General features: G+C 46.1%; 1 protein-coding gene across 1 annotated transcript; it reads right to left on the bottom strand.

The window, feature by feature from the left end:
• Positions 1-1,281: 1,281 nt before the first annotated feature.
• Positions 1,282-25,776, bottom strand: LOC119372388 (proteasome subunit beta type-5). The gene is made up of 7 exons (XM_037642862.2): positions 25,556-25,776; positions 25,344-25,494; positions 22,897-23,008; positions 21,826-21,925; positions 18,072-18,101; positions 15,576-15,780; positions 1,282-1,410 (listed from the first exon to the last, which is right to left on the bottom strand). The coding sequence occupies exons 1-7, from the start codon at positions 25,700-25,702 to the stop codon at positions 1,319-1,321; spliced, it is 837 nt and encodes a 278-aa protein (XP_037498790.1). The 5' UTR covers positions 25,703-25,776; the 3' UTR covers positions 1,282-1,318.
• Between the last annotated feature and the right edge of the window lie 204 nt (positions 25,777-25,980).

Below are 25,980 nucleotides of genomic sequence, written 5' to 3'. Positions count from 1 at the left end.
GTTCCCCATTATGGGAAGGGGGGCGAAGGTTCATCGCAGCGCACCCCACCCTACTAAGTCAATGTATGGGGCAGATTTCGTGCCCCCCCCCCCTCTTAGGTGACTAGAAGGGTCAATGTACGGGGCAGATTTTGCGCCCCCCTCCCCCTTAGGTGATTAGAGGGGGTGGCCGCCCCCCCTGCCCCTCCTGTGCGCACGCCTATGCCTGCGCATGCCTATGAGCTTGACAGTAAATAGCCAAGACTGTATGGCTTATCGTGTGGCTAATTTATGTTGTGAAAAGGCAACACGATTGAAGAGAGCTTTCACGCTGCAGTGCTAATGAAATCTGTCACAATACAGCGGGAATAGGCACAGAAGATGGCACACAGCTGAGCCAGGCTTACCTGCTGCTCTTGCATGGCTCTGCGGTGCGAATGAGGCAGGCAAACAGACTGGCTCACAGCCTCCGAAATACTAGTGTCAATGAGATCTCAGGCATGCCAGCTACACTAGCCTTTGCGGCATGCCACATCAGAGGTGTCGGCAGGATTTTGTTTTGGGGGTGCAAACCCGTGCTGCACCGTGGTGCAGGAAGGGGCAGGTGTGGCTTAGGGGGAGGGGGCAAGTGTCCTTTTGCACCCCTCTGCCGACGTCCATGTGCTGCATCGAGATGCACTGCCGTTCATAAAAATGCTAGCCACACACTGCATGGACTGGTGCAAGTGAGCGATGCTGGTGTAACCTCAGAGACTGCATTAGTATGATCTCCAAGGCTACGCCTAGCTGTGCAGTGTGCCTCTTGGAGAGCGAAAAGTAATATGATGGTGCAACAGTGAGCTGCTACTCTTCTGTGACTGGAGCACTGCCAAAGAGAATGTTGCTTGCTTCAATATACCAAGATCAATCCACACCAATATGTGACCACACAATTCTAGGCTAGCACAGCCAGTTACGCATCAAATGCAAATGTTCTCAATTCAACAAATCAGAAATTTTGGCTACACTACCTGTTGCTAGTGGAGGATTGATTTCTAAGAAAAGAAACCTTTCTTAGAAACCAATCTTAAAAATATATTCTTTTCTCAGGAAAAATTAGTGTACAAAAACCAGGTGTTAAAATTACTGTGTGTGAATGTGGGACCATGGAAAAAGTGTGCAAATAGCATTTTGACTCTTGCATGACTACTTGGCATCACATCCGAAAGTCAAAAAGCAATGTTTATTTACTTTGGCCTGAATAGTATGTCACATGCATCAGAAAAAAAAAAGAGCACCGCTCAAAATACAGCGGGGATTATTCTTTATTTGTGCAATGAAAAAATGCAGGGACAAAGTATCACTGCATTTTCTCTTCTTGGTACTTGTAGTACAAGTCCTTGCAGTCTTCTTCACTGATGCACTCCCAGCCAGTTTCTTTCACACGGTACACTGCACAAAAATACAGCAGAATTAGTGATATCCCTGGCACTTACCGAGTGGCTGCCTTGGTTTGGACGTGGGCATGAAACTTGGTTTCAGCATATGTTGCAAGAAGAACTTCAACCAAACCCAGACAGAACTTTGACAGGAACTGAAACAGAACCCAAACAGGTTTTCCGAAGAGTACCTGAACCCAAACAGAAAAAAAATAATGTTGGTTGTTGGTCTAGAACAAAGCAGTTCGAAGTTTAAAGGAGTACTGACACGATTTTCAAGTGCAGCAAAACGGACGTTTTTGGTTTCCTTGGCATGTAGTGTTAACGCTCTCCCCACACCGCATCCGGGAAACTCGTATAAATATTTAAGTTTGATTTTAAAGTTTTCATCTCCCAGCATCTGCAAGGCAGCTTCACCGCATGGAGAGCCCTATGACGTTTCAAGTCAGCTCACTTGGTTTGCGAAATCTGGGTTCTGCATGCAGCCTAAATCACAGAAATTGCTGTCGGAGGCACTGGACGACAGTTCACTCATCATGAACCACGTTCGACTGACAGCAAAGGACAGCAGGCGCACATTTCGTGGGTTGCAGTCTGCCCGCGACGTCACGGGCAGACTTGACACGTCACTATGAAGCCGCCCTCTCGAAACCGAAACCAAAACTGCTGGTTGAAAGAAGCGGTATTAAAAATATATGCAATGCATCCCCAGGCACCACAACACTCTTTTTAGGGTTTTCGACACCCGTGCTTTCATTCAGAGCAACAACCCGAAAAATTTTGAAATTCATGTCAGTACTACTTTAAGTGAGAACAGTTATAGCAGTCTATAAGGAAAGTCCCATTCAAATGGCGAGGCTCATCTAAGCGATTCTGGTGCATTCATCTTATTGAACAAATACATGGTCACGTATTAAAAACCTGCTGTTGTGCAAGCACGCCTCGCCTTTATGCAGCCTATCAATTCCCTTTCTTGATGTCGACAAACCAATTTGTTACCTTAACAATCTCAACATGTTTGCATTCCTTCAAAATGATGCACAATGCCGTAGCCTTTAACACAACCAGCACTGCAGTGCACACTTGATGCATGTATGACGTACTGCTCATGTTTTTATCCTTCATTTCTTTAAGACCGTCCAGTTAATCCTGCCGTATTACATGTGGTGTGCATGTATCAAATTATGTAAAGAGTTTTTGCTTGATATATTATGAAACTTTTCCTTTTAATTTCATCGAGCATATTACTTTTTTGGATGGTCGTTTTAAAATGTCGCTCTCTGAACATCCGTACAAACTTATGTTGTTTGGCGCTTCTCAGTGTGATTAAAGGGATACTGAACAAAATTTTCACCGCCGAGATAAATGGCCCAATTGAAAGATTGGGTGCTGAAATTTGTTGAAACAACCTTCATTTCAGCCAGAGACTAGCAGAAAATAATGAATTTAATGCATTTTTTGCAAATTGGCGCGTCTAGCGGCCGCGCCGCGAACTAGAGAGGAAGTGACGCAAAGCTCGGCGGATAATGACTCGCCAACCGTGCTCGCTGCAAAATCGCTTACCAATCGACATCGCAAGCCACCACCCGCTGCCGCGCGTCTCTCTCAAAACGTGTTCTCACGGTCGGGAAGGTGTTCTTGAGAGGAGAGGTGGAGAAAGGGAAGTGGCAGGGCAGGAGAGAGCGTGCCGGTTGCCCCCCTCTTGCTGGAGCATTTGACGTCATGGCCGTCGACAAGCGCAGTGGTGTGCAGCCGCCGCGCTCTCACAATCCACTAAAAATACGGCCAACTGCTCGAAATTACGTGAAATAAATGCTGTTTATAGGAACAGTCGTGTTGTCCGAGTCGAATGCAAGTGTTTTCGTAGCTTTTTCAAATTTTTGTTCAGTATCCGTTTAACAATAGAATGAAACAGGGGAAAGAGAAGGCTCAGGGATGGACACATTGAAGGGCTGCAAACACTTGCCATGGAATGGTCATGTTCACGAGTCTGCCTGCTGTCGCTATTTTCACTAAATTTCACTGATATTAGTTTAACATAGCTGTTTGCAATGTTTGCAATCTGCCAATGGGCTGATTTCTTCCACCTCCTGACAAAACTTGTGGATGTACCATTTGCTCGGCACAGCACGATTAAAAACAAAAAGGAAGTTAAAGGACAACAGACACCCAAATTTCAAACTCGAGATGCTTGTGCTGTTCCATTCTCCTGCATACATAGGTACCCCTGACCATGTATTAAAGGGACACTAAAGGCAAATATTAAGTCGACGTTGATTGTTGAAATAGCATTCCAGAAACCTCGTAGTGTTGTTTCATGCCAAGGAAATGCTTACTTTGAAAGAAAATCACATTTTAGTGGTCCGCACGGCGTTAGCGCACTTCAAATCACCCGCCCGAACGGACCTTCTGACGTAGCAGTTGCCGTGCCCAACGTTGCCCGCCTTCACTGCCCGGCCACCGAAGCTACGGTTTCTTGTGCAACAGCGGCCATCAACCTTGCCAAGACGCTGCCACGGGCCACTCCGAAACTGTATAGTTTGATCACTGTAACGGAGCTTAGCTTGGCCAGCAGCAGCAGTAGAGTAGCAACAGTGCGAAAATGGTGCGAGCCAAGCACACGCAGCAGTACGCAATACCGAAACTACCACTGAGATGCGACTGCATGAGTGAAGCACAGCTCGGCGAAAATAAACTTTTGAACCACTTGTGCCGTTCCCCATGGCAACGCCAAGAGGTTCTTTTTTCCATGATTGAAGCAGAAATGAACAAGCAGCATTTTGTTATGTCTTGTGATGCACGTTTTATTACTAGTGGTTAATTGTACTCGGGACTCATGAAGTCATCGGGATCATTTCCAAAATGACCCACTCGTGGTGCACATCGTGTCCTACATTTATCTTAATTTCTCTATTAGTAGAGCACTGCTGTTGATAGTATGGACGTTTTAGATGTTCTCACACATTGACCTTTCACTCTGACATATTGTTATTTTCCTTTAGTGTCCCTTTAATAATGAACAGAGCCTTGAACATTATTTAATATGGTTTTATGGCAAGTGTCAGTTGGCAGCACCTTGCGACATCGTCATTAGAATGAAGCATTAAGTGGCTGCTTGGGCTTCCTGTGACATTTCGCCTATTGCGCGAGCACTGATGTCATCTCGAACAAACAAGTTTGTGGAACGCATGCAACGCCACCTAGATTGGCACAAGAAAGGGCCTTTGTGCCTCTCCTCCCTTGCTCTGTTGTTGGGCTAATCTTCTGACTGCTTACACCAAACAAGAGGGAGTGCACACTCTTGACTGTGAAGATGGAGCTGTGCAGGTGGATGTGTTGCGTACCATTTTATGGCAGACAGAAATTTCGGCAGCAGGACGTGTCTGGATCACACACTGGCTTATATTGAAGCACCCAAGTTGTTTCCTTCCTTTCACACGCAGGGCTTCCCATTCAAAAAGCACACACTCAACTTCACTGAAGGTTGAAAGCACGTGATTTAGTACTCAAACTTTTAGGAGAACGTAGCAATTTTTAATGGGGCCCTGCAACACTTCTTCAGCATGGTCAGAAAACACTGATGATCAGTAGTTGAGGCTCCTGAGAACATGTGAGCCAAAAATTAACCCTCACCCTACCAAGGTTCTTAGCCAAAAATGACACAAAAAGACTGATTTTTTTTAAATATGCCTATTTTATACTACGCATCTTGAAACTAAAAAAGACACCGCTTTAAAGGCACTTTATTCACAAGATAAAAGCAATATATATATATATATATATATATATATATATATATATATATATATATATATATATATATATTGATGCGTGTATACATGTGGACGATGACGACGACGGGGGGGTTTTAACAGACACCATCTAGTGGGGCTCTGGATGTTTGAAGACGAAGACGACGTTTCTCCTTGTCAGCTGATTTTCAACACAGTGTTTCACTGCCGAAAGGTGTTCTCGTCTTTTCCTCGCGTTGCATCGCGACACTGGTGGAGGTGCTGGACCGCAACCCCGCCTGATGCTCCACACCCCTCCTGGGAGCCGTTCATCCAGACCGGACGCATTGTCACCTATTGCAACTCCCGTGCATCGCTTCAGTCGGAGGTTGCGAGGCCTTGCTCCAGAGCTCACCCCCTCGCAGGAACCTTCTCTCAGGCGCCACTTGCCTCTACCAATGGCCAACGCCAGCCCACAACAGGCGCCCCAAGGCGGCTCTCTTCCAAACCCATCCCAGGTGACGCTCTTTCCACCATTGGTGCCTGATCGCTTTAGTGGCGGTGCCCATGAAGACGTTGGACTGGCTTGAACACTATGAACGTGTTGCCAAGATCAATCAGTGGTCTGATCAGCAAAAGCTCTCCCGCACCTATTTTTACCTTGACGACAGTGCTCCTCGTACTTAGTATGAGAATAGAGAAGCCAGTCTGTCAACATGGAGCGACTTCCGACAGCAGTTTGTTGATACCTTCGCCAACGTCGACCGACGGGACCGTGCTCAGCAGCTATTGGAGCTACGGGTTCAAAAACACAATGAAACCGTTGCGATGTTCGCGGAGGATATGACTCGTCTCTTTCGCAGAGCTAACCCGAACATGATTAATGAAAAGAAATTGAGTGTAAAGGAGCAGCTTTTCGCCGGGCTTCTGCGCAACCCTCCAAATGCCGTGGCTGACTTCATCAAGAAAGCTACGGCTATCGAGCGGGCACTTCATCAACGATGCAGGCAGTATGATCGCATGTCCAGCAGCGCCCCAATCAGTGCCGCCGCCATGACGTTTGAGAATCAAGGTGCCTTGCGCGACCTGATTAGGGAGATTGTTCGAGAGGAACTTCAGAAGTTGCGGACACCAGTAGATGAAACACCCATGGCGTCCGTTGTCGAAGTCGTGCGCGACGAAATCCGGCAAGCATTCTCGACAGCTGACCCTGATGCCGAGCAGCGTCCCATGAGCTACGCCGCCGCTGTTCGACGTCCAGCACTCGCAAAGCCGTCGCTGCCGCCATACCGCCAGCCCCCATCAGCACCTTGGTCACCGCCGCAAGAGGAGACCTTGAGGCGACCACCCGTCTCTCCGTACCGCCAGCCGTCCACAGCCGCGCCATGGGCAGCGTCGCAAGAAGGGATGCTCAGACGTCCACAGCTCCGAAAAACAGACGCATGGCGCACAGTAGACCGGCGACCACTTTGTTTCAACTGCGGAGGTGCAGGCCATATTTCCCACCATTGCTGGCATCGCGGTGATTCCTTTCGACCTCTTCGGCCATGGTTTGACGGCCGACGCGCCACTGACGAATACATACCACGCCTCGACGACGCTTCTTTTTAAGGGCCACCCCGTTCTCATTTTGACGACTGCCGTACCACTGACGCAGAGGCAATGCCTAATCACCAGGCGGGTTTGGGACGTCGATCACGCTCTCCCTCTCCCGCGCATTCGCCTTCTTTGCACCGACGCACCTTCGCGGACATTAATGGAAGGAGGTCACCCAGCCCACGCCGGGGAAACGCCGGGAAAAAAAAAAGGTTGCAGGCCATCAAGACGACAATAAAAATCCCCCATTCCTCCCAGTGCACGACGCCGTAAAGCCGACAAGACGAGAGATCGACGAAGTTGTGACCGCTGAGCTTACTGTTCTTCTTGACGGACAGAGAGTGACAGCCCTAGTTGACACTGGTGTCGGCTTCTCTGTTATAAGCCAGGACCTCGCCGTCCGCCTCAAGAAAGCGAAAATGCCGTGGACGGGCCCTCATATCAGAACAGCAGGCGGCCAGTTACTAATGCCTACTGGAAGATGCATGGCGAGAATTGAGATAGGAGGTTCTCCTTTCGTCGCGTCGCTCGTCATTCTCGCGGCATGCTGCAGAGATCTAATTATTGGCATGGATTTTTTACGAGAATATGGTGCCGTCATCAATATCCCGGACAGATTTATTACGTTCCACAACAGTTCTGGCTTAGTTCATTGTCCAGAGGCGAGACGTAACCCTCTGTGTCTTACTGATGACGATGTGGTCCTCCCTCCTAGGTCATGCACGCTTGTGTTCGTGGCAGGTGATGGCCCGTTTGACGGCGAAGGAGTTGCAGACCAAATAAGCTCGCTCCTCTTTACCCACGGCATCTCTGTCGCACGAGGTATCGTCACTGTCACTGCTGGACACACGGACTTGGTGCTGACCAATTTTAGTCCTGAGCGCCGGCACCTCCCAAAAGGCACGGCCGTCGCCTACTTTGACGAAATCGTGGATGCCGAAGGCTGTTTGTCGGTACTCGACGAAACGCCAATCCTTGATCCAGCACCGGTACTTGACGTTAGCACTACTTTGCCCAATGACGAGCGACGGAGGCTCCTTGAGCTACTAGCGGAATTCCAAGACTGCTTTTCGTCCACATCAAGAGTTGGCCGCACGCCTCTTACCAAGCATCGGATAATTACCGAAGACACTGCGAGACCTATCCACCAGAACCCTTATCATGTGGCTCCAAAGGAACGCGAAGCGATACAACAAGTAGACAGAATGCTTGAAGATGACGTCATTCAGCCATCAAAAAGCCCCTGGGCATCGCCTGTGGTCCTAGTCAAGAAAAAGGACGGCAGCCTTCGCTTTTGCGTGGACTACAGGAAGCTAAATCAGATGACCAAGAAAGATGTGTATCCGCTTCCCCGTATAGATCACTCTCTGGACAGACGTCGACATGCTCGTTACTTTTCTTCAATGGACCTGAGGAGTGGATATTGGCAAATCGAGGTAGACCCGAGAGACCGCGAGAAAACCGCTTTCGTGACGCCAGATGGCTTATATGAATTTAAAGTCTTGCCCTTCGGTTTGTGCTCGGCGCCTGCTACCTTTCAAAGACTCATGGATACCGTGCTTTCTGGGTTGAAGTGGAAAACCTGCTTAGTCTATCTTGACGATGTCATAGTGTTTTCCGCAACATTTAACAAACACCTTGAAAGGCTTGCAGTGGTTTTACGAGCCATACGGTCCGTGGGTCTAACGTTGAAGCCAGAGAAGTGCCACTTTTGCTTTGAAGAACTGCAATTTCTTGGTCATGTCGTCAGTCACGCAGGCGTTCGTCCAGATCCTGAAAAAATTAGAGCCGTAGCACAGTTCCCCGTGCCGTCCGATAAGAAGGCTGTCAGGCGCTTTGTGTTCCTCTGTGCCTATTATCAGCGGTTCATCACGGACTTCGCACGCATTGCGTCACCGTTAACTCGCCTTACGAGAGAAGACGTTGCCTTTGAGTGGAAAGACGAGCAGGAAACTGCTTTTAATGATCTGCGCCAGCGTCTACAAACGCCTCCAGTGCTTGCCCACTTTGACGAGGGAGCCCCTACGATGCTTCACACTGATGCCAGCAATGTAGGTCTGGGAGCTGTGCGTGTGCAACGGCAGGATGACGCGGAAAGAGTAATCGCCTATGCAAGCAGAACGCTAACACGCACAGAGGCTAATTACTCCACGACTGAGAAAAAATGCCTCGCCGTGGTATGGGCGGTTATAAAATTTCGCCCACATTTGTATGGCCGCCCCTTCAAAGTTATTAGCGACCATCATTCTTTGTGCTGGTTAACAAATCTTAAAGATCCTACCGGGCGATTAGCGCGTTGGAGTCTGCGGCTCCAGGAGTTCGATATGACAGTCGTGCACAAGTCGGGGAAGCGACATATGGACGCTGACGGTCTGTCCCAGTCACCGATTGAGTCGGCTGCTCTAACCGATAAGGAGGAAACAGCATTCCTTGGTGTTCTCGACACGTCCACCATTGCACAGCAGCAACGTGACGACCCTGAGTTGCGTGGTCTAATTAATTACCTAGACGGAAGATGTCAGAAAGCACCTAGGGTGTTTGCAAGAGTATTGTCATCGTTTTGCTTACGAGACAGAGTACTCTACAAAAGAAACTTTTCGCCGACCGGATCCACCTATTTGCTCGTCATCCCGGCAGCACTACGCACCGAAATACAGTAGAACCTCGTTGATACGTTTCCGAAAAAAACGCGGAAAATAAACGTACGATCCGGGAAAACGTACGATCCGAATCCAGTAAATATTGAGGCTGACAAGCCCATATTGAGGTGCAAGGGTAAAAAACATTTATTTCTCAAAAAACATGGAGGGACTCTTCGATTTTCGAACTCCTGGCATCTCGCTGGCCGCCAAAGGTCAGCCAGTTAGTTCCGGTCCTGACCGAAAATCACGTCGTGGTCGTCAAGTGTATTGAAACCCCGAGACAACCCGAATATTGCAAAATCGAACTCTGGGACAACCAGAGTAAACGTAAAGAAACGCTACCGCCGTGTCAGCAGACGAAACTTTGCGCCGCATGAGTGTCGGTTCTTTCTGCATTGCCGCTTGGAAATATGGGGCTCGGTTTGCCGAAGAGCAGAAGTGATATTCTCGAGCATACGCATTTGGGATACGATCACGTACGTTCGCAAGATCACGCACGACTCGCCCCGTCCGTGAAGAAAACTGCCGTCCCTCTAAAGGCTTAACAAGCTCAACTCTTCGCAGTGCACGTAACAATCGCGGTACAACACGATATGCGAAATCTCGCGAAAGTGATAAGCGTCCCCGAAAGCGACAGCTGCTCGCGGCTATAGACGTCAGACTCTGGAGTTTCCAAGACGTGTGGCGCCACCTGTCGGAGAAGTATTGAGTAGTGCATAGACCGACTCCCTCGCACAGTTTGCTATGGGACCAGGTGCAACTAGCGAGTGCGAAACAACGATTGAGCTTAATGTCCCGTTTGTTTGCGCATTTAACACACAGAACGAAAGCTGTGAATTGCTCTCCGCTAGTCGGACGCACCACCGTACCGTCGTGAAGTGCTTGCTGGATCACTCGCCAGAACGACGGCGAAAACAGCAGCAGACGAGACCCCTCCGCACGCTACAAAGAAACGCCGCAAAAGACGCACTGTTGCGTTGTGAATTGCCACGGACGTAAAAGACTGAATAACAACGTTCAGTTTTAACGATTTTCATAGTTGTCGTACGAAGAAGAAAGGCGAGGGCGCTGGATATGGGATGTTGCGAGCGTGTTCGGTAAGCGAAGTACCCGCGTTCTCCACAGCCGGTCGCATGAGAAAGTGTGATAATGACTTGCTCTGCTGTTGTTTTGCGTAGCCCTGATGGAGAACCGTGGTAACCTTGACTATGAAGCTCAGCAGAGGCTCTGACCGCGGTGCTTGTCGTGTAACACGAAGTGAGCAGCTAGAGGCAGTCTGAAGACGCGTGATACGCACACCGCAATGAGTTGGTCGTCACAACACATCATCGCGGACGTACGTTTTGAAGGCTCAGAGTTCTGGTTCTAACTATAGCTAACACGTGCGCCATACAAGTAAATCGCTGAATGTTGGTCGTGACCACCTTCAGGTTTGTTTCGCCCGTGTCCTCCGCGGTTGCCGTAGCTATCTCGGAGGCCACGGTTTTGCCTTTGGTTGTACCCCGCGATAGTGGGCGCGCACGTATCCCCATTTGCAGTACACACAAACGGAAGACGACCATCAAGAGACCATTTGAGGATGCGTAATAAAACAGTCCAATGCACAGGAAGCGAGAGATGAATTAACGGAAAATGCAACTGCAAAGGCGAAAATCGCCGGGCCCATTCGTCCCTGATGAACGGAGTTTTGTACCACTGATCGTAAGATGCATAGCTAAGTAAATTGATCGTGTATGTACTTTATCGCTGTGGCATTACGTATATAACCGATTTTAACGCATTTAGGCGCTAGAGAACGGATATCGGAGGGCTTGCCTCGAATTCGATGTCGTGTGATGCTCGCTCGTACTTGCGAGTTGCAGCGCGCGGGAATAACTAAAACTTATTTTGCATTGTACTCGCAGTTCGCTTTGATCAGTTTCCTTTGTTTCGGAAGCGTGGATTGGCGGAAGAAGCTTTCCAGGTCCTTGATTTTCAGGAAACGGCGCCTGGACACCAACGAAAGAGGAGGGATATAGTGTGGCCTATGCACATTCGCTTGCAGGCGGCTCTCTTTGCACTACCCAGTTAGTGCCAGGGCTGCGATGAGGGCGCTGGTGGCGGTGTTTTTCGCAGCGCCGCCTGGGCAGAGTCTGACGTCTATCGCGTACTACGTCGCACACTCGCGCTGATCAGTTTGCGTTCTGTCTTAACTTGAGACATGCGCTGGTATGTTTGCCGCCACTCGTAATCGCACCATCTCACACGGCGGAACGGGCTTTAAAAGATAACGTCCGGCGTAATGGCAACCGAAGGTGAAGTCCCCAAGCGCCCGCGCTGCGATCTGTCGAGTCCTCACAAAGATGGCGGCGAGCGCACATTGTCTCGTTTTGGCGTCTGATAACCAGAAACCTCCCAGATATCTTCCAGAACAAATCTTTTCTGGCAGCTTCTGACGACCCGCTGGTAGACAGAATTGCCCAGCCAGAGAAATACGAACGCCGACTGGAAGTGCGCCGGGCGGAGCAACCCAGAAACGAATGCGCTCCGGGAGAAAAGTGTGGAGGAAATTATCGGCAATATTAACTAGGCACAATGGCGGCGTTGCTATGGTTACGGGTCGCGGCGTGGTGTGCAGCGGTGGCGATGCGGCGGCGGCATGTGCGTTTCCGCGGCAAGCCGTTTGAACATTATGACGGCCAGCGTCGCCGCCTGCCTTCGGGTCGGTGTGTGGTTGACAGAGAGCGGCAATCGAGCAATTCGGACAAAACACGGAGCGATCGAACAATGCGGAAGAGACGTGGAGGGGACAACTGAGCAAAGCAGAGAAATCACGGAGAGGGGGAAAGGTGCTGCGGAGAAGCTGCCGTCGCCGCGCGGCGGCTGTCTGCCACTTCGCGCTTCACAAGTACACGAGAGGGCCCTTTTTGCACACCGGAATGAGAGTTTTTGAGTACAAAACGTATCATACGACCACAGTTTTCCGCGGTGCTGAACGTTGCTGCCGAATAATCATATTTTCCTGGAGCGTATTAACCGGAACGTATTACACACAGCTGTATTGGGTTATTTTTAATTTTCGCGATTTCGAGCGTAGGAGCCGGGAAATCAAACTAAGCGGAAACGTATCAACGAGGTTCTACAGCATGCGACAACGAGGTGACTGCTGGCCACTTAGGATGCACGCGAACATTGGCCAGAGCGCAGCAAAGGTACTACTGGCCACGACTCACCACATCCGTGAAGCACCACGTTCGTACTTGCCTCGACTGCCAGCGACGCAAGTCACCCCCGACTAAGCCAGCTGGCCTCCTGCAACCCGTTCAGGTCCCATGAACACCGTTTGACCAAATTGAAATGGATATTTTGGGTCCACTTCCTACTTCAAGTGCAGGAAACCGCTGGGTTATCGTCGCAACCGACTATCTCATCCGTTATGCCGAAACAAAGGCTATTCAGAGAGGCACAGCAGCGGAGGTTGCACAGTTTTTCATCAAGAACGTTGTGCTGAGGCATGGTGCACCAACTGTTGTGATCACAGACAGAGGAACCGCATTTACAGCAGCTCTTTTGGATCACGTCTTGATGCTGAGTGGAACAATTCATCGTAAGACCACCGCCTACCACCTGCAAACGAACGGGCTAACAGAGCGTCTAAACAAAACGATTGGAGACATGCTTTCAATGTACGTAGATGTTGAACATAAAAATTGGGACGAAATCTTGCCTTATATCACGTTTGCGTACAACACGGCCAAGCAAGAGACGACTCGCATGACTCTGTTCAGCCTCGTTCACGGACGGGAGGTACGGACATGTTAGACGCGATGCTACCGCACGAATGTGACGACACTGACACGAACGCCGATGTGTTTACGCAAGGCGCGGAAGAAGCTAGGCAACTTGCCCGCTTGCGGATCCGCCAGCAACAAGACTACGACGCAGGCCGCTACAATGCTCACTGCAGAACAGTTGTTTACTAAGTCGACGACAGAGTGTGGGTTTGGACGCCGAAACGAGGACTATCCGAAAAGCTGTTAAGGCGATACTTCGGACCATACCGAATATTGCGACGCCTGAGTGATGTCACCTACGAAGTTGTCCCCGACAGTCCCTATTGTACGAGGCGCCGCCAGCACCGTCCTGAAATTGTGCATGTAGTGCGCATGAAGCCATACGTAAGCGAGTGACTGTGCGAGTCCTTTGTTTAAAAAAGAAACTGCATTTCTGATTTGGCATCGGGTCGATGCTCTTTCAGGGAGAGGCAAATGACGCGTGTATACATGTGGATGAATACGACGATGGGGGGTTTTAACGGACACCATCAGTGGGGCTCTGGATGTTTGAAGACGAAGACGACATTTCTCCTTGTCAGCTGATTTTCAACACGGTGTTTCGCTGCCGAAAGGTGTTCTTGTCTTTTCCTCGCGTTGCATCGCGACAATATATATATATATATTTTTTTTGAAAATACCCAGAGGATTGGCTGCACTGCACCAAGGAAAGTGTCCTAACCTCAAGTCTTCGGTGCGGAAAATGTGTCTTTGAAATATAAAAAATGATGCGGGACAAGGGAGCCCGAGGAAAAAAAAAAAAGAAAGAAAGAAAGAAAGCCTTGGACGCACCGGTGGGGGTTTGGTTACATCTATCGGCGTCCACTGCCGATACACTGAGACGCAGTCGTCGTCCAAATCCGGTGACTTACAGAAAATATGCTGCTCTGTCCAGTCGCTGCCCCACTCGCAGGACTGAAATTCTTCATTCTACAAAACTTCGGCGAACAAACGTTTTTCTTTCTACTTTTTTTCTGAGCAGAACTGTTGCTGGCACGCGCACGCTGCTCGCGCACAGAGGAGGACACCATTTTCTAATTCCGGTTACCAGAATCCAGTACTTTCTAGATCAAAATGCATGCTTTGAGCACGTTTTTAAATTTTTTTTACTGCACTATCTGCTCAAGCCAAAGAGAACTAAGCAAAATGAATCAGACTAGCTTAACTGTGGTGCTCCCAAACGCTTCTTTCAGCATGGACGAGCCCAGCTCGTCTTCAGCAGCTCGTTTCAAGCACTGTACGACCTATAATTCGGGCAGTATCTATTAGTAACTGCAGCTAAAATATCTGTCACATCTATCAATTTATGTCTAGACAGAAATCTGCAAAATTTAGAATGTACTAGGCGGTATCACGAATATGTTGCGTCCATAGAAGAGCATGTAAACGATGGCAACACGACGGAAGCGTCATCTGTCGTGCTGCGGCGAAAACCACATTTTCTCCGTGATGATATTGCGCTGCCCTCGCACGCTGCGGCGGCTGTGCAGTTTCTCCTCCTCAAATACTTATTTCTTAGTGTTACGGACACTGGCAACGGCGGCGGCAGACAGCTACGACACCAAAAACGGCTGTTGTGATCTCCTAACAGCTTTTGCTGTAAAACACATCATCAGGCCCAGACCACAATTTAGTTTACTTTGCTTAAGTGCAAACAGTGCTGAGTAATGAAGACACCATGCAAAGTATATGCTCAGTGTCCTTCACAGTCTTTTCAATGCTATGTAGTATTGTAACACAAGAAGTGTTAATGAAACGGGCTTCTTGCATTGCACTTTGTCTGTGGGGAGCACTTGCATTAGCATCTGCACTTTTTCTTGTTTAGATTCCGTGATATTGTCTACACGACCTGCTTTGTGCAAGCGGCGACACTGTGTTTCAATTGCTGAGCACTGTACAGTTCTCACGGATTGAAATGCGACAATATAGGGCTCAGTAATGCACATCTTCGTTTTCAGTTCATGTCGTATCGGCATAGGTAATTTCGGCTCGAACATTTACATCAGAGCCAACATTATTTTTGGTAGCCAGTTTCGTAGCAACATCACGCAGTGATCTCATTAATTGTGCACATCAGTAGTTATACTGAAAGTTTTGATGTCGCATTGCAATCCGTGAGGACTGCACGTTTTAAGAAAACCAACATACTATCTATGATGGAACATGCATACGATGATGTCTAAGTAACACCTGCAGTGTTCACTTCACAAATGTTGCATCCATGTTTCCATGACGCTTACAGCTCAGCTTTCCACGAGATTTTGAGACTGCATTCCACGCTAATGCATTGATCATGTACAAGAAAAGCACTGCTCACCATATTTGGAACAATGCTTCCAGTTTCTATGTCTTACAAGCCCATAAAGGTCACTTCAAAAAGTCAGTACTACTACTTACCGCGTACAATGCCTCCACTAGCAGAGTCCCTGAATGTGGCATGAAAAATGGCTTTGCGACCCAGCTCAAAGGCATCCTCATCTGACATGTCATAGCTGTATCCATTGTCAAGAATACCGTAGGCATAAGTTGACCCGGAGCCGCATGAATACAGACTGCCCGGAAGCCGGTTGCCTTCATTATCCACATAGTAGAGCCCAGGACCCTGCAAACACATAATAGGAAGGTAGGTTTATTATTATTATTACTTTGCAGTGCAAAGTGCACTATCACTTCTCACAACTTCTCCCTATGAACTAAGGAATCGCCACTGCAGCTTCCAGTTCGTGCTCAGGGTATCTACACAGTTGATGTTTGCAGATTCATCAACTTTTTCTGGTTTTCTTGCAAGTGTTTTTGTAAACTTCCCCGAGTGGCACAAATCCGTTTCATTTCAAGACGGGCTGACACAATGATGGTTACTTTCTCCGTTCACATCAGGATGCTCACAATGTAAGGAATGCAGAATATTTGCTCACAGCACTGCCACCCCCAGTCAAACAAAAGAAAGCATACACCAAAACACATGGATAACATCAACCACCTTGCTCTATTATGCCCATAGGTCGGCAAACTCTCTCACGAGTAGACTCACTCAGACTCATATCGAAACGCGGGTCTGAGTCTGAGAGAGTCCGGGTGAGAAAAATTATAGTGAGTCTGAGTCCGAGTGAGTCCGGATGAGGAAAAGTTTGGTGAGTCCGAGTCCGAGTGAGCCCTAAAGGCAAGGCATGTTTCGTGAGTGAGCCTGAGTGTGCTCCACATTTTTTGCCAACCTATGATTATGCCTGCCATACGCTGTCTGTGGGCACATAGTGAAGAGGGCTCCTAGCTTACAGTTTCATTAAACAGGGCTGAAAAATTATCTGCAACTCGCACAGCAATTTGGAAGCATCACAATTTTGGCCACCTTGCAGAATATGTCTACTATGAAAAACAAGGTAACAGTTGGTAAGGCCATCAGTAATCGAAGGGCATTCTCTTTATGCCTAGCACGGTCTTGTCAGTGGAAGCGACTGCTACTCAAGCATGGAGCAAAGAAAAAAATGTATTTGAGCGAGTGTTAGTGACTTTCCCTCTCCTTAAATAAAATTATTTACATTTAGCAAACGGCCCTACTTTTGCACGTGATCCCTGAGGAGATGCAACAACTCATCGATATAAGATATAATGTGTTATACACAGGTTCAATATATTTGGGTTCGACTGTCTAGCTAATTTTCTATGACATAAGCACAAAGTTTCAAGATTTTCCAGACTATTGAAATTTCCCCATAGTTCTGTTTTCCTGGTGAGCTTCATCCGACCAGTCTCCTTTTCTTTTTCCCAGAAAGAATGGGCAATTGGTCGTTATCATGACGCGCTGGCACTGCAAGGAGCATGTGACATGCTGTCTGTGTGTGATCGCTGTGTTGCAGTGACGCACATCTCCGCAGGCACACATCTCAGCTGTACGCGAGGCAGGCCACGCAAACCCTTTTTTTAAGTTTTGCGCTTGCCACAATGAGGTTGGGTTGTTTTACCTATCAATCATCAACATTGCTACGAGGCACTGCATGGTGGCTTCAAAGGAACGTAGTTTCCCTGGGTTTGTGGCAAAACTAGAATCTGCAATTGCCACATACTCCCCCAAAATCAGGCTGGTTCAGGCCACTGCGTCAAATTATCATCAAATTTACATTAGAATATACAGGACAGCAACAATTCTTCGAAATAAGTGGGATTTTAAAATAACAGAGTTGAAACAATCGCTGTTTTACCGTAAAGCTATCAGATCAAGTGTTTTTTTTTTTTATGAACTGACGCGCAGTGACTACACAAGACAATGGTCTTTGAAATATATGTCCACGCACACGTTTACAAACAGCGTGCAAGAAACGAGATGTTAAAGACTGGCTAAGCTCTACTGCACAAGCTGTATGATCACAAAATATGCAACATGTTAATGGTGCTATCTCGAATTACAGATGTCTCAGGAAGGAAAGAAGTGTTAATTTCAAGGGCTCGTTTTCTTTGTTATACACAATATTAATGAGAACTAACAGACAATGTTAGTCTGTTCTCATTAATAGATGTCTCAGGAGAGCTTTGTGAAAGACGAAGTGATGATAGTTTCTGTGCACTATAAACTGCTTTCACCATGGCACTTTCAAGGCCACTTTCACATCTGGAGTGCTCTGTAGAAAGAGCACATAAAACCTCACCTATATTAGTGCAAACAGTTAGATTGAGAAGGCGCTTTTGTGCCTATAATTGTACAAGAAAAAATTTTTTTTGTTAACAGTGATTTGATCTGCTGCAATTCTATCAGAAACCAAGAGCAAGGAGGTGGAAGCCAAGCTTACTTGCAAACATTCTGTCTGCCACATTTCAACGTGGTATCATGTTCTAACACAATGCACACGTGATGTTCTTAAACAATACCAAAAAACATCAAGCAACAAATGTTTTTCTTACCCGTTTGTCCCAGCCACAGATCATGACACCCTAGAAACAAAGGAGGAAAAGGAAACATTTGTGCATATAAAACTGACACAAGAGAATGGTATGTTAAGGCAGTATCTATCCACATTAAAGAGGCCCTAAATCACTTTTTGAAAATAAAGAAGCACTGCCAATCTGTATATGAGGTTAATTTGAACATGTCAGTAAAATACTAAAGTGTTGCAAGCATCAGGGAATTTAAAATGCCATGCCTAAACCTCTTGATCTCCCTCGTAATGTCGTCATCAGCTAAGCAACAAGCAAGCTCAGCAGGTATTGGCCAAGTTCTAGATCAGGGATCTCAAACTCGCCTCAGCGTGCGAGCCGCAGTCACAAAATTTAGTCGGTTGGAGCAGGGGGGAAGAGAGAGAGGCTTGCACAAGACAGTTAACGCTGCCATTTGAAAGAAGGCCTTTTCCTATATCTCCTATATGGGTCATTACTGAAGGGTATTTGTCGTCAGAATTCGAGAAACGTACCGATACAGATTTTCAGAACTACTAAAATCTGGAAACACCGATCCTAAAATAGTTTTTCATGCCTCACGAAAAAAAAAAAAAAAAAAACATGCTTGAGACTCTGACAAGTCACGTCTGTGTATCTCACTGAAATAAAGTGTTAATAATTGTAATAGGCCAGAAAATAATGCGGTTACCATTTAGCAAAGTCCTAAAACTTTACTCCTTGTGAAGCACAAAATAGTGGCTGAAGTTGCAAACACGCTGACCTGATGCCTGACAATGCTTAGCTGCGATGAGAGAAGAAATGCCCATATTAACTTCTTGTGTGGAGGCGATCCTCACGGTTGATCGCAGCTGTTCATCCTCGACCGGACTTGTTCACCTTCAGCAAGGAGAGCAGTTGTTCGCACAAGTAGGTACTTCCGAACATGGCAATGGCTCTAGCAGCCTGTCGACATAGCGCCTGGCCGTGGCAGGCCGAAGGTGAAAGCATGCAGCCCGCAGGCCGAGTGTTTGAGACTCCTGTTCTAGATTGTGAGAACATACTCAGTAATATCGTTATTGCGGATTTTGAGTTAAATAAATGAAAGATACATGTGTGTGATTTCAAAGATGGATTTAATATTTGCTCTTTCTATCTTGATTGAGTGGTCATCCACTTTAACATCGTTTTCTTATACATGCGAGGCTGTGAGGTCGCCATTTTTTACTAGTATGAGTGCTAATTGCTGAAATGGCATCAGTGCTTGAAACATATAACGGCACAGTTTAGGGCACTACGTTGTGCAATAATAATAATAATAATAATAATAATTGTTGGGGTTTTACGTCCCAAAACCACGATATTATGAAAAATGCCGTAGTGGAGGGCTCCAGAAATTTCAACCACCTGGGGTTCTTTAACGTGCACCTAAATCTAAGTACACAGGCCTTAAGCATTTTAGCCTCCATCGAAAATGCGGCCGCTGCGGCAGGGATTTGATCCCGCGACCTTCGGATCAGCAGATGAGCACCATAACCACCAGACCACCGTGGCGGGTCACGTTGTGTAACGATGGGTTTGTTGCTACTAAGGGAAAATTTATATTTCCTGTTTGTTATCATACTGGCAGTATCCCTGCCAATGCACGTGTGTGACAAGCGTTTCCTGTGACCAACAAGCTCCTTAATTTAGACCGCCACATCAGCCCTTCTGATGTGATGTTGACTTGCACGGTTGTAGGCAGTTAAAGGCCAACTCCGGCGATTTTTTGGCCATGTCAAAGTAATGGTGCTTTTATGTTCCTGAGACGCTCCTGTTACGGGCCCGATAGCATAAATACTCGGCAAATTGGAGAATAATTTTAAATAAGCAAAAAAGCGCAACACCGAAACCGAAACCCAACCGAGTGTGCTGTCTACGTATGACGTAGACGTTGTTACGAACGAACCGGAAGTCGTGCAAGGCATGCCGGTCACGCCGGCGCCGATTATGAAAACTGTGACAGCCGGGACAACCAGCGAAGCGCCAGCCAAACCAACGCTGTCTGTCGCCTTGTGCACAGCAGACGCTCGCTGTAGCAACCGAAGCGCCGACGTTAACGGTGCCCTCAACTGCGTCACTTCCGCCGCCTTCCCAATACTGACGTCACAGACGCAATGTTGCCAATAATTGTGGGAAGCCAGGAGGGCGTTTGCAGACAATCTTTAAAATTCATTTGCAAACAATCTGCGTATGTCTCAAGCCTGTAATTTGGCATAAATGACGGAAACATGCAAAGGAACGTACCCAGCGAATTTCATTGAGATCCATCGACCTCGAAAAATCGCCGGAGTTGGCCTTTAAGGGGGCCCTGCACCCCAAATTACACATGTTTTTGTCATCTGTTTGCTTGCTATGGGACTTCATGATCACTGTAGCACCAGTGAAAGCAGCAAAAGCAAAGCGTTTAATATTTTAATTTGTTCCTGAAGTCTGTTTCTGCGATGCCTACAGCATCGTACATAACAAAATCTGAGAATGGAGTGTATGCTGGGGGCTTTGATTGGATGAAAATAAAGGATATACTATAGTGCATGCTTACGATGTAGTTACTATGAGGAATTTAAAAATGGAAACATGTTTTATGCTTGTTGAACCTATGAAAACAACAGAAATTTGTGTTACTATTTCATTTTCTGTGCAAGTGACACAAGGAGAGCTTGTGTCAGTTGCACAGAAAATGAAACAGTAAAATGAAACAAGAACCCACGCTGGACTGTCCGTAATGCTTCGCCGCTTTCAGATAGTGTTTGCGAGCAGATATCTGAACACACCTCAAGCACACAGAGGTGAGCGTGCAGACACGCAACAAGTACTTGAACCCTGCCGTAGTAGTTATTTCTGTCGCGCTGTTGCGCACCAACAGAAAAGCAATAGCGAAGTGCAGGGTAAACACAAAAATCTGTGTTTATTTATGGCAAAGCTCCCCAGTTTTACCGTACGCTCAACCTAACTGCATTATTTGTAGTTTTCAGATGGCAGCATAACGGCCCTCGCAATGACACCTTCAAAAACTGCAGCGGCGGCTTGCAGTAGGAAGGCCACCATGTGCAAAAGGGTTCCGGTAGCACAAGATGTAAGCCACGTTTTCACTGGCCGAGTGAAACGTGAAAGGCTATGAGAATTTCTGCTGTCTGCTCTTATTCTGAATTTGTAACTTTAATAACTTTTATTTGCCTGAGTCAACCTTCAAAATTCTTTCAGCATCCATCTCAGGTCGATACAAGGAAAGCGTTGCAATGCAAAACTTTGCGGGTAAAAGTTTGGATGCACGACCCCTTTAAGACCTGCCTCAGCCTCCCTCTCTCTCTTTTTTTAAATACTGCACGCACAAAGACAACAGACTAAAGCAGCCCATATCCCTGTAAAATCTATGGACTTTGCAATATGCGGGAAAGATGCCAGCAATAGCATTTTTAATAGCATAAACAGAAAGAGTGCGACATAATCTACAGAGGCAAATAAAAAATATTTGTGATGACTTCTGCACTGAACCAATCTTCATAGGCACTCCTTTGATGGTACTTCACTGAAACCACAGCTGCATAATGATGAACAACCAGCAACATCACCTCAATTTCACTGACAAAACACACTATTTCAACATTCATGCTGAGGTAATGCTTAAAGTATGTCTGAGTATCACTATACAAACAAACAAAAAAAGGCAGTATCTATCTTAATTTGCATTGGAAGTTAGTGTATAAAAACAACTTCAAGTAAACATCCAGAGCACTTAACTAACCAGAGAGAGACCCATGCCCTTGTAGTTGTAAAGGATGTTTGCCAGTAGCTTGGACGCAGCTGCCACAGAGATCCGTTCTCGGTTTCTCAGTTCATATATGCTGTAAAAAGGGAAGGCAGAGAGGAGACGAAAATGCAACACAACGGTTCATATTGAAATGCAGCTTACAAGTGAAGTTGGCAATTAAAGAAATATTAAACAAAATAAGAACGCACAATATTAAAGGTAATACCATAAGCAAACGATCACAGATTTCGATCTTTATGGGTAAGAAGCTTCTGGCTTCTTACCCATATGGTTTTATGGGCAAGAATGCTTTCTGGCATCATTTGATCAATGCACACAACACAACACAGCACGAAATGGAAAAATACGGATAGGAAAGGCAACATTGGTGTAATTTGCATGGATGTTGCCTTGTACAAAGAGGAAAAATATGTTACTTTAGCTGATGACATGTGTAGCAGCCATTTGTGCGGTAACAGCATTGTATGAACAACATGTTTCTTCATTGTATGAACAACATGTAAGGTTGACCTGCATTACTATGTGCAGTTGTTCTTATGTGCTTCCATACAATCTGGATGTAACGACTCATAATCTTGTTGTGCAAATACCGCAAGCTAATAGCAATTATAATTGTCTTGTTTTTAATTATACATGTGTGATAAATCACGAAAAACTGCCTAACATAAGCAAGTCAAATAGTAGCACATGCTACTAGTTTCCTCAACACTTCTGATCAATGTACATAGTGCTGCCATTTATTTATGAATGAGAGAGAAAAAGAAGTGTCAAAAAGGTATAAAACCAAACTGTCGGCACATACAGTAAAAAATTAATGTTAACGGGGCAAATTTTAGTTTTGCCCAGTTATCTGAAGGCATTGAATAATAGAAGGCAGTCAGAGTTGCACCTAGTGCACCCCTGACTGCCTTCTATTATTCAGTGCCTTCAGTGCAGGACCAGGTACACACTAGTTCATAAACATCACCAATGGACAAGTGTAGCTTCAGGTGCTTGTCTTCCATACTGCACTCTAACTAGCAAACAAACAAAAATACGTCCTACCGGCACCGTTCAGCAAGAACACGCTGCCAGTAGACACAGTCTGCAGCCCCACCAGCCATGGTTCCCAGCAGGTATTTGTTGATCACAATTATCTTCTTCACGGTCTGCGAGCCTGCACATAGGTAATGATATACAAGAATATTGCTGGAAAGGAATTTAAATCCCTCGTCGGATACAAACATTACAATTACTGTAGGCTGCAAATCGAAGCTGAAATATAGCAATTTTGAACTAAGAAAAATCAGAGACGGAACTATGGTAGTGTCTCTTGGGAATTGTTGACCAACACAGCAACAGTTCAAAACAAAACACCAAGAGTGCTCGAATGGCAAAATTTTTCAATTAAACTGAATATCAGCATTCACTAAATTTAATCAAATTGAATAAGGAATTTCTTGTTCTGGCTTCCACTGACATCACTGAAGCCGCCATGTTGAAGCACCAGCATGGGGGGACGCGAAGTTTGTGATGTCACATTAATGTTATCAAAACATTGCATGCGGGTTCTTCCATTATTTACGCATAGAGGCGTTCTTGCCACGTCGTCATCACGGTGAAACAGGTTAACCGCAACTTGTTTGCCATCAAAGCTGCCATCTTGGAGTACCAGTACGTTCAGAAGCTGTGTCCATGACATCACGTGCAAACTATATCCAAATTGCAAGGAGTTCCTCTGACCAAAGAAAAAAAAAAAAAATTATAGTCTTTTTATACACATGATTCCATTCATAGCTGCACATCTGGTCAACTCAAGAGCTTGTAAATATAAGAAATAACAAGAAGGCGATTACAATAACCTCGTGTACGATAGTAATGGCACTGACAGAATAAAAGAACATCACGTCACTAGTTGGGTGAGGTGGTGTTCCTTTCTTAGCAATACTATTCCACTATAAATTTTTTAACGTCGTGCAGATGTACCCCTGCATTTGATAAATGTCCTCATAAACCCTCAGGTGACACAAAAACCAAAGAATGTACGAAACTACAAGCATACGCGATGCACAGAAGACGCCTATTCTTGCATAAGCACACCATCACTTCGCTTAACCAATAAAAAGTTTCAAAAGGTATCAGTAAGCTCAATTTTCAACCCTTCAACATTCCTGCCCCCATTTCAACCATCAAGTGATGTAACCCTTGACTACCAATGGTAGTGAAGGTTTACATGAGCTCAGTGTGTCTGTAGAGGAAGTTTCTTAGAGTGCGTAGGTAGAGGAAGTTTCCAGCTCCATAGTTTATTGTTCTATAGAGTATGCTGATGGCACCATTACCATATAATGAAAGTTGCAATCTAATGAAAAGGGTGTGGCAACAACGTGTCTAAGTCTGCTTGAACAGCAGTAAATAGTACATATAAAAAGAGGTGACAAGGCTACTCCAAAAGAGTCCACGTCATCATTTTCAGCCTATTTAAGTTCACTGAAGGATGAAATACTCTCCTCATGATCTCCAGTTTATTTAATCTTTCACAAGCTGATTTAATTTTATCCCCGTGAACCTCCTTATTTCATCACTTCATTTGGCTCACTGCCTTCCTCGCCTGCATTTCCCATGCCTTGGTAACCATTCTGCTGCTAAGAAGAATTTTCACATACACTACTCATGTGCATTCTCTACAACATAGAGCATTGCAGAGAGGCCAGAGGAGAAACAGCATCCAGATCCTCTATTGTTTTTTTGAAGTTGTAATGCTTTTTCTTTTCTCTTATGATATTGTCCGTGTATGGTAAACCTGCAATTTTGCTTTTAACCAATCACAGACAGGCATGTGGCGATGTCACTCTTCCGGTATAAATTCCTCTTGCCAGCGTCACTAGTCAACAAAGTGGTGAACCATGATGTAGTGATTTGTTTGTGGGATTAAAGTATTTTATGTTGGTGCTCTGACCTACCCTAAAAGCAGTTATAACCACCAGTCTATGCAACCTGCAACAGAAAGGCTGTTGTTTAAAAAGAATTCAAGAGCCCCTTTAAATGGGGCACGGAAAGAAGTTTAAGAACACAAAACTAAGGAAGAAAAAAAAAAGAGAAAGGAAATGCACTGTGTGTTACAGATTCAGTGAAGTAAATAGAAAGTATTTTTAAAGGGTTACGATCACCCGCACGGTGAAATGAGAAAAGAAATACTTTTTAGGGCATCAGTCCCTGTCAGGAACATTGACACATGCGAACTACCATTGAAGGGCCTAAAAAATTTTAACTATCAGTGAACTGGCATTAATCTAGTTTCACTACAGCCACTAGAAATTGACAGGACAACTGCAACGTAACCATAGTACAGACACTAATGACAAAACGAGTATTGATTAATCGTGCAGCATAATTAGGCTGTCATCAGTGCTCGCACTATGCGACAAAAGTCATGGTTAACGTCGGTGTGTTAAGAGAGGCAACTGCATGCTACAATCGCAAAACAAGCTGGCCGCGTCATGCGTCGCGCTTACCAATGTACTCTCCACCGGTGGCCCGGGAGTCTGCCGCCACAATAACTCCACCCTTGTACTTGAAGGCCAGCGTGGTCGTACCCTTGTCGTAGTGGATCTTGATCTGCTTTCCCGAATCATCTTTCAACAGCGCTGCCATTCCTTCCTTAGGCTGCACATCATACCAGTAACAGCGTCAGCAATGAAAGCAATTTCACACAAGACTTACTCACATTTGCAAACGGAGGCAAGGCCAGCTGTGTGTGGCATTTGAAGTTAGACCCAAAGGCATCGCCAAAAGCAAGAAGGTCTTGCTGATCAAACGATGCTTTGCCAAATCCAGAGCGCAAGTCCACCTTCAGAAATTCTTCGAGGGCCATGATACAACACAAAATACGGGCGGCTGGAAGATTCCCACTAGCATCCACAGGCGCAACCAAAGCAACCCATAATAGTTCTGTGGAGCGCTGCAAGATTGTTGAAATAAAAACACGAAAAGGCTTTGCAATTTTGTGAACCTCACACTTCAATATTATTACAATATTTGACACTTAGCGTATAACACAAGAAGTTTACTTTTTTATAAAATAAGTAAGAAGGATTAGAAAAAAAATTCACTACACGTAATGCAGATGTGGTTGGGTTGATGGCGCTTATG

The sequence above is a fragment of the Rhipicephalus sanguineus genome, chromosome 1 (genome assembly GCF_013339695.2).
Source record: "Rhipicephalus sanguineus isolate Rsan-2018 chromosome 1, BIME_Rsan_1.4, whole genome shotgun sequence".
NCBI lineage: Eukaryota > Metazoa > Arthropoda > Arachnida > Ixodida > Ixodidae > Rhipicephalus > Rhipicephalus sanguineus.
Note: the sequence above shows the minus strand (reverse complement) of the source record. Positions and strands in the feature narration are given on the sequence as shown.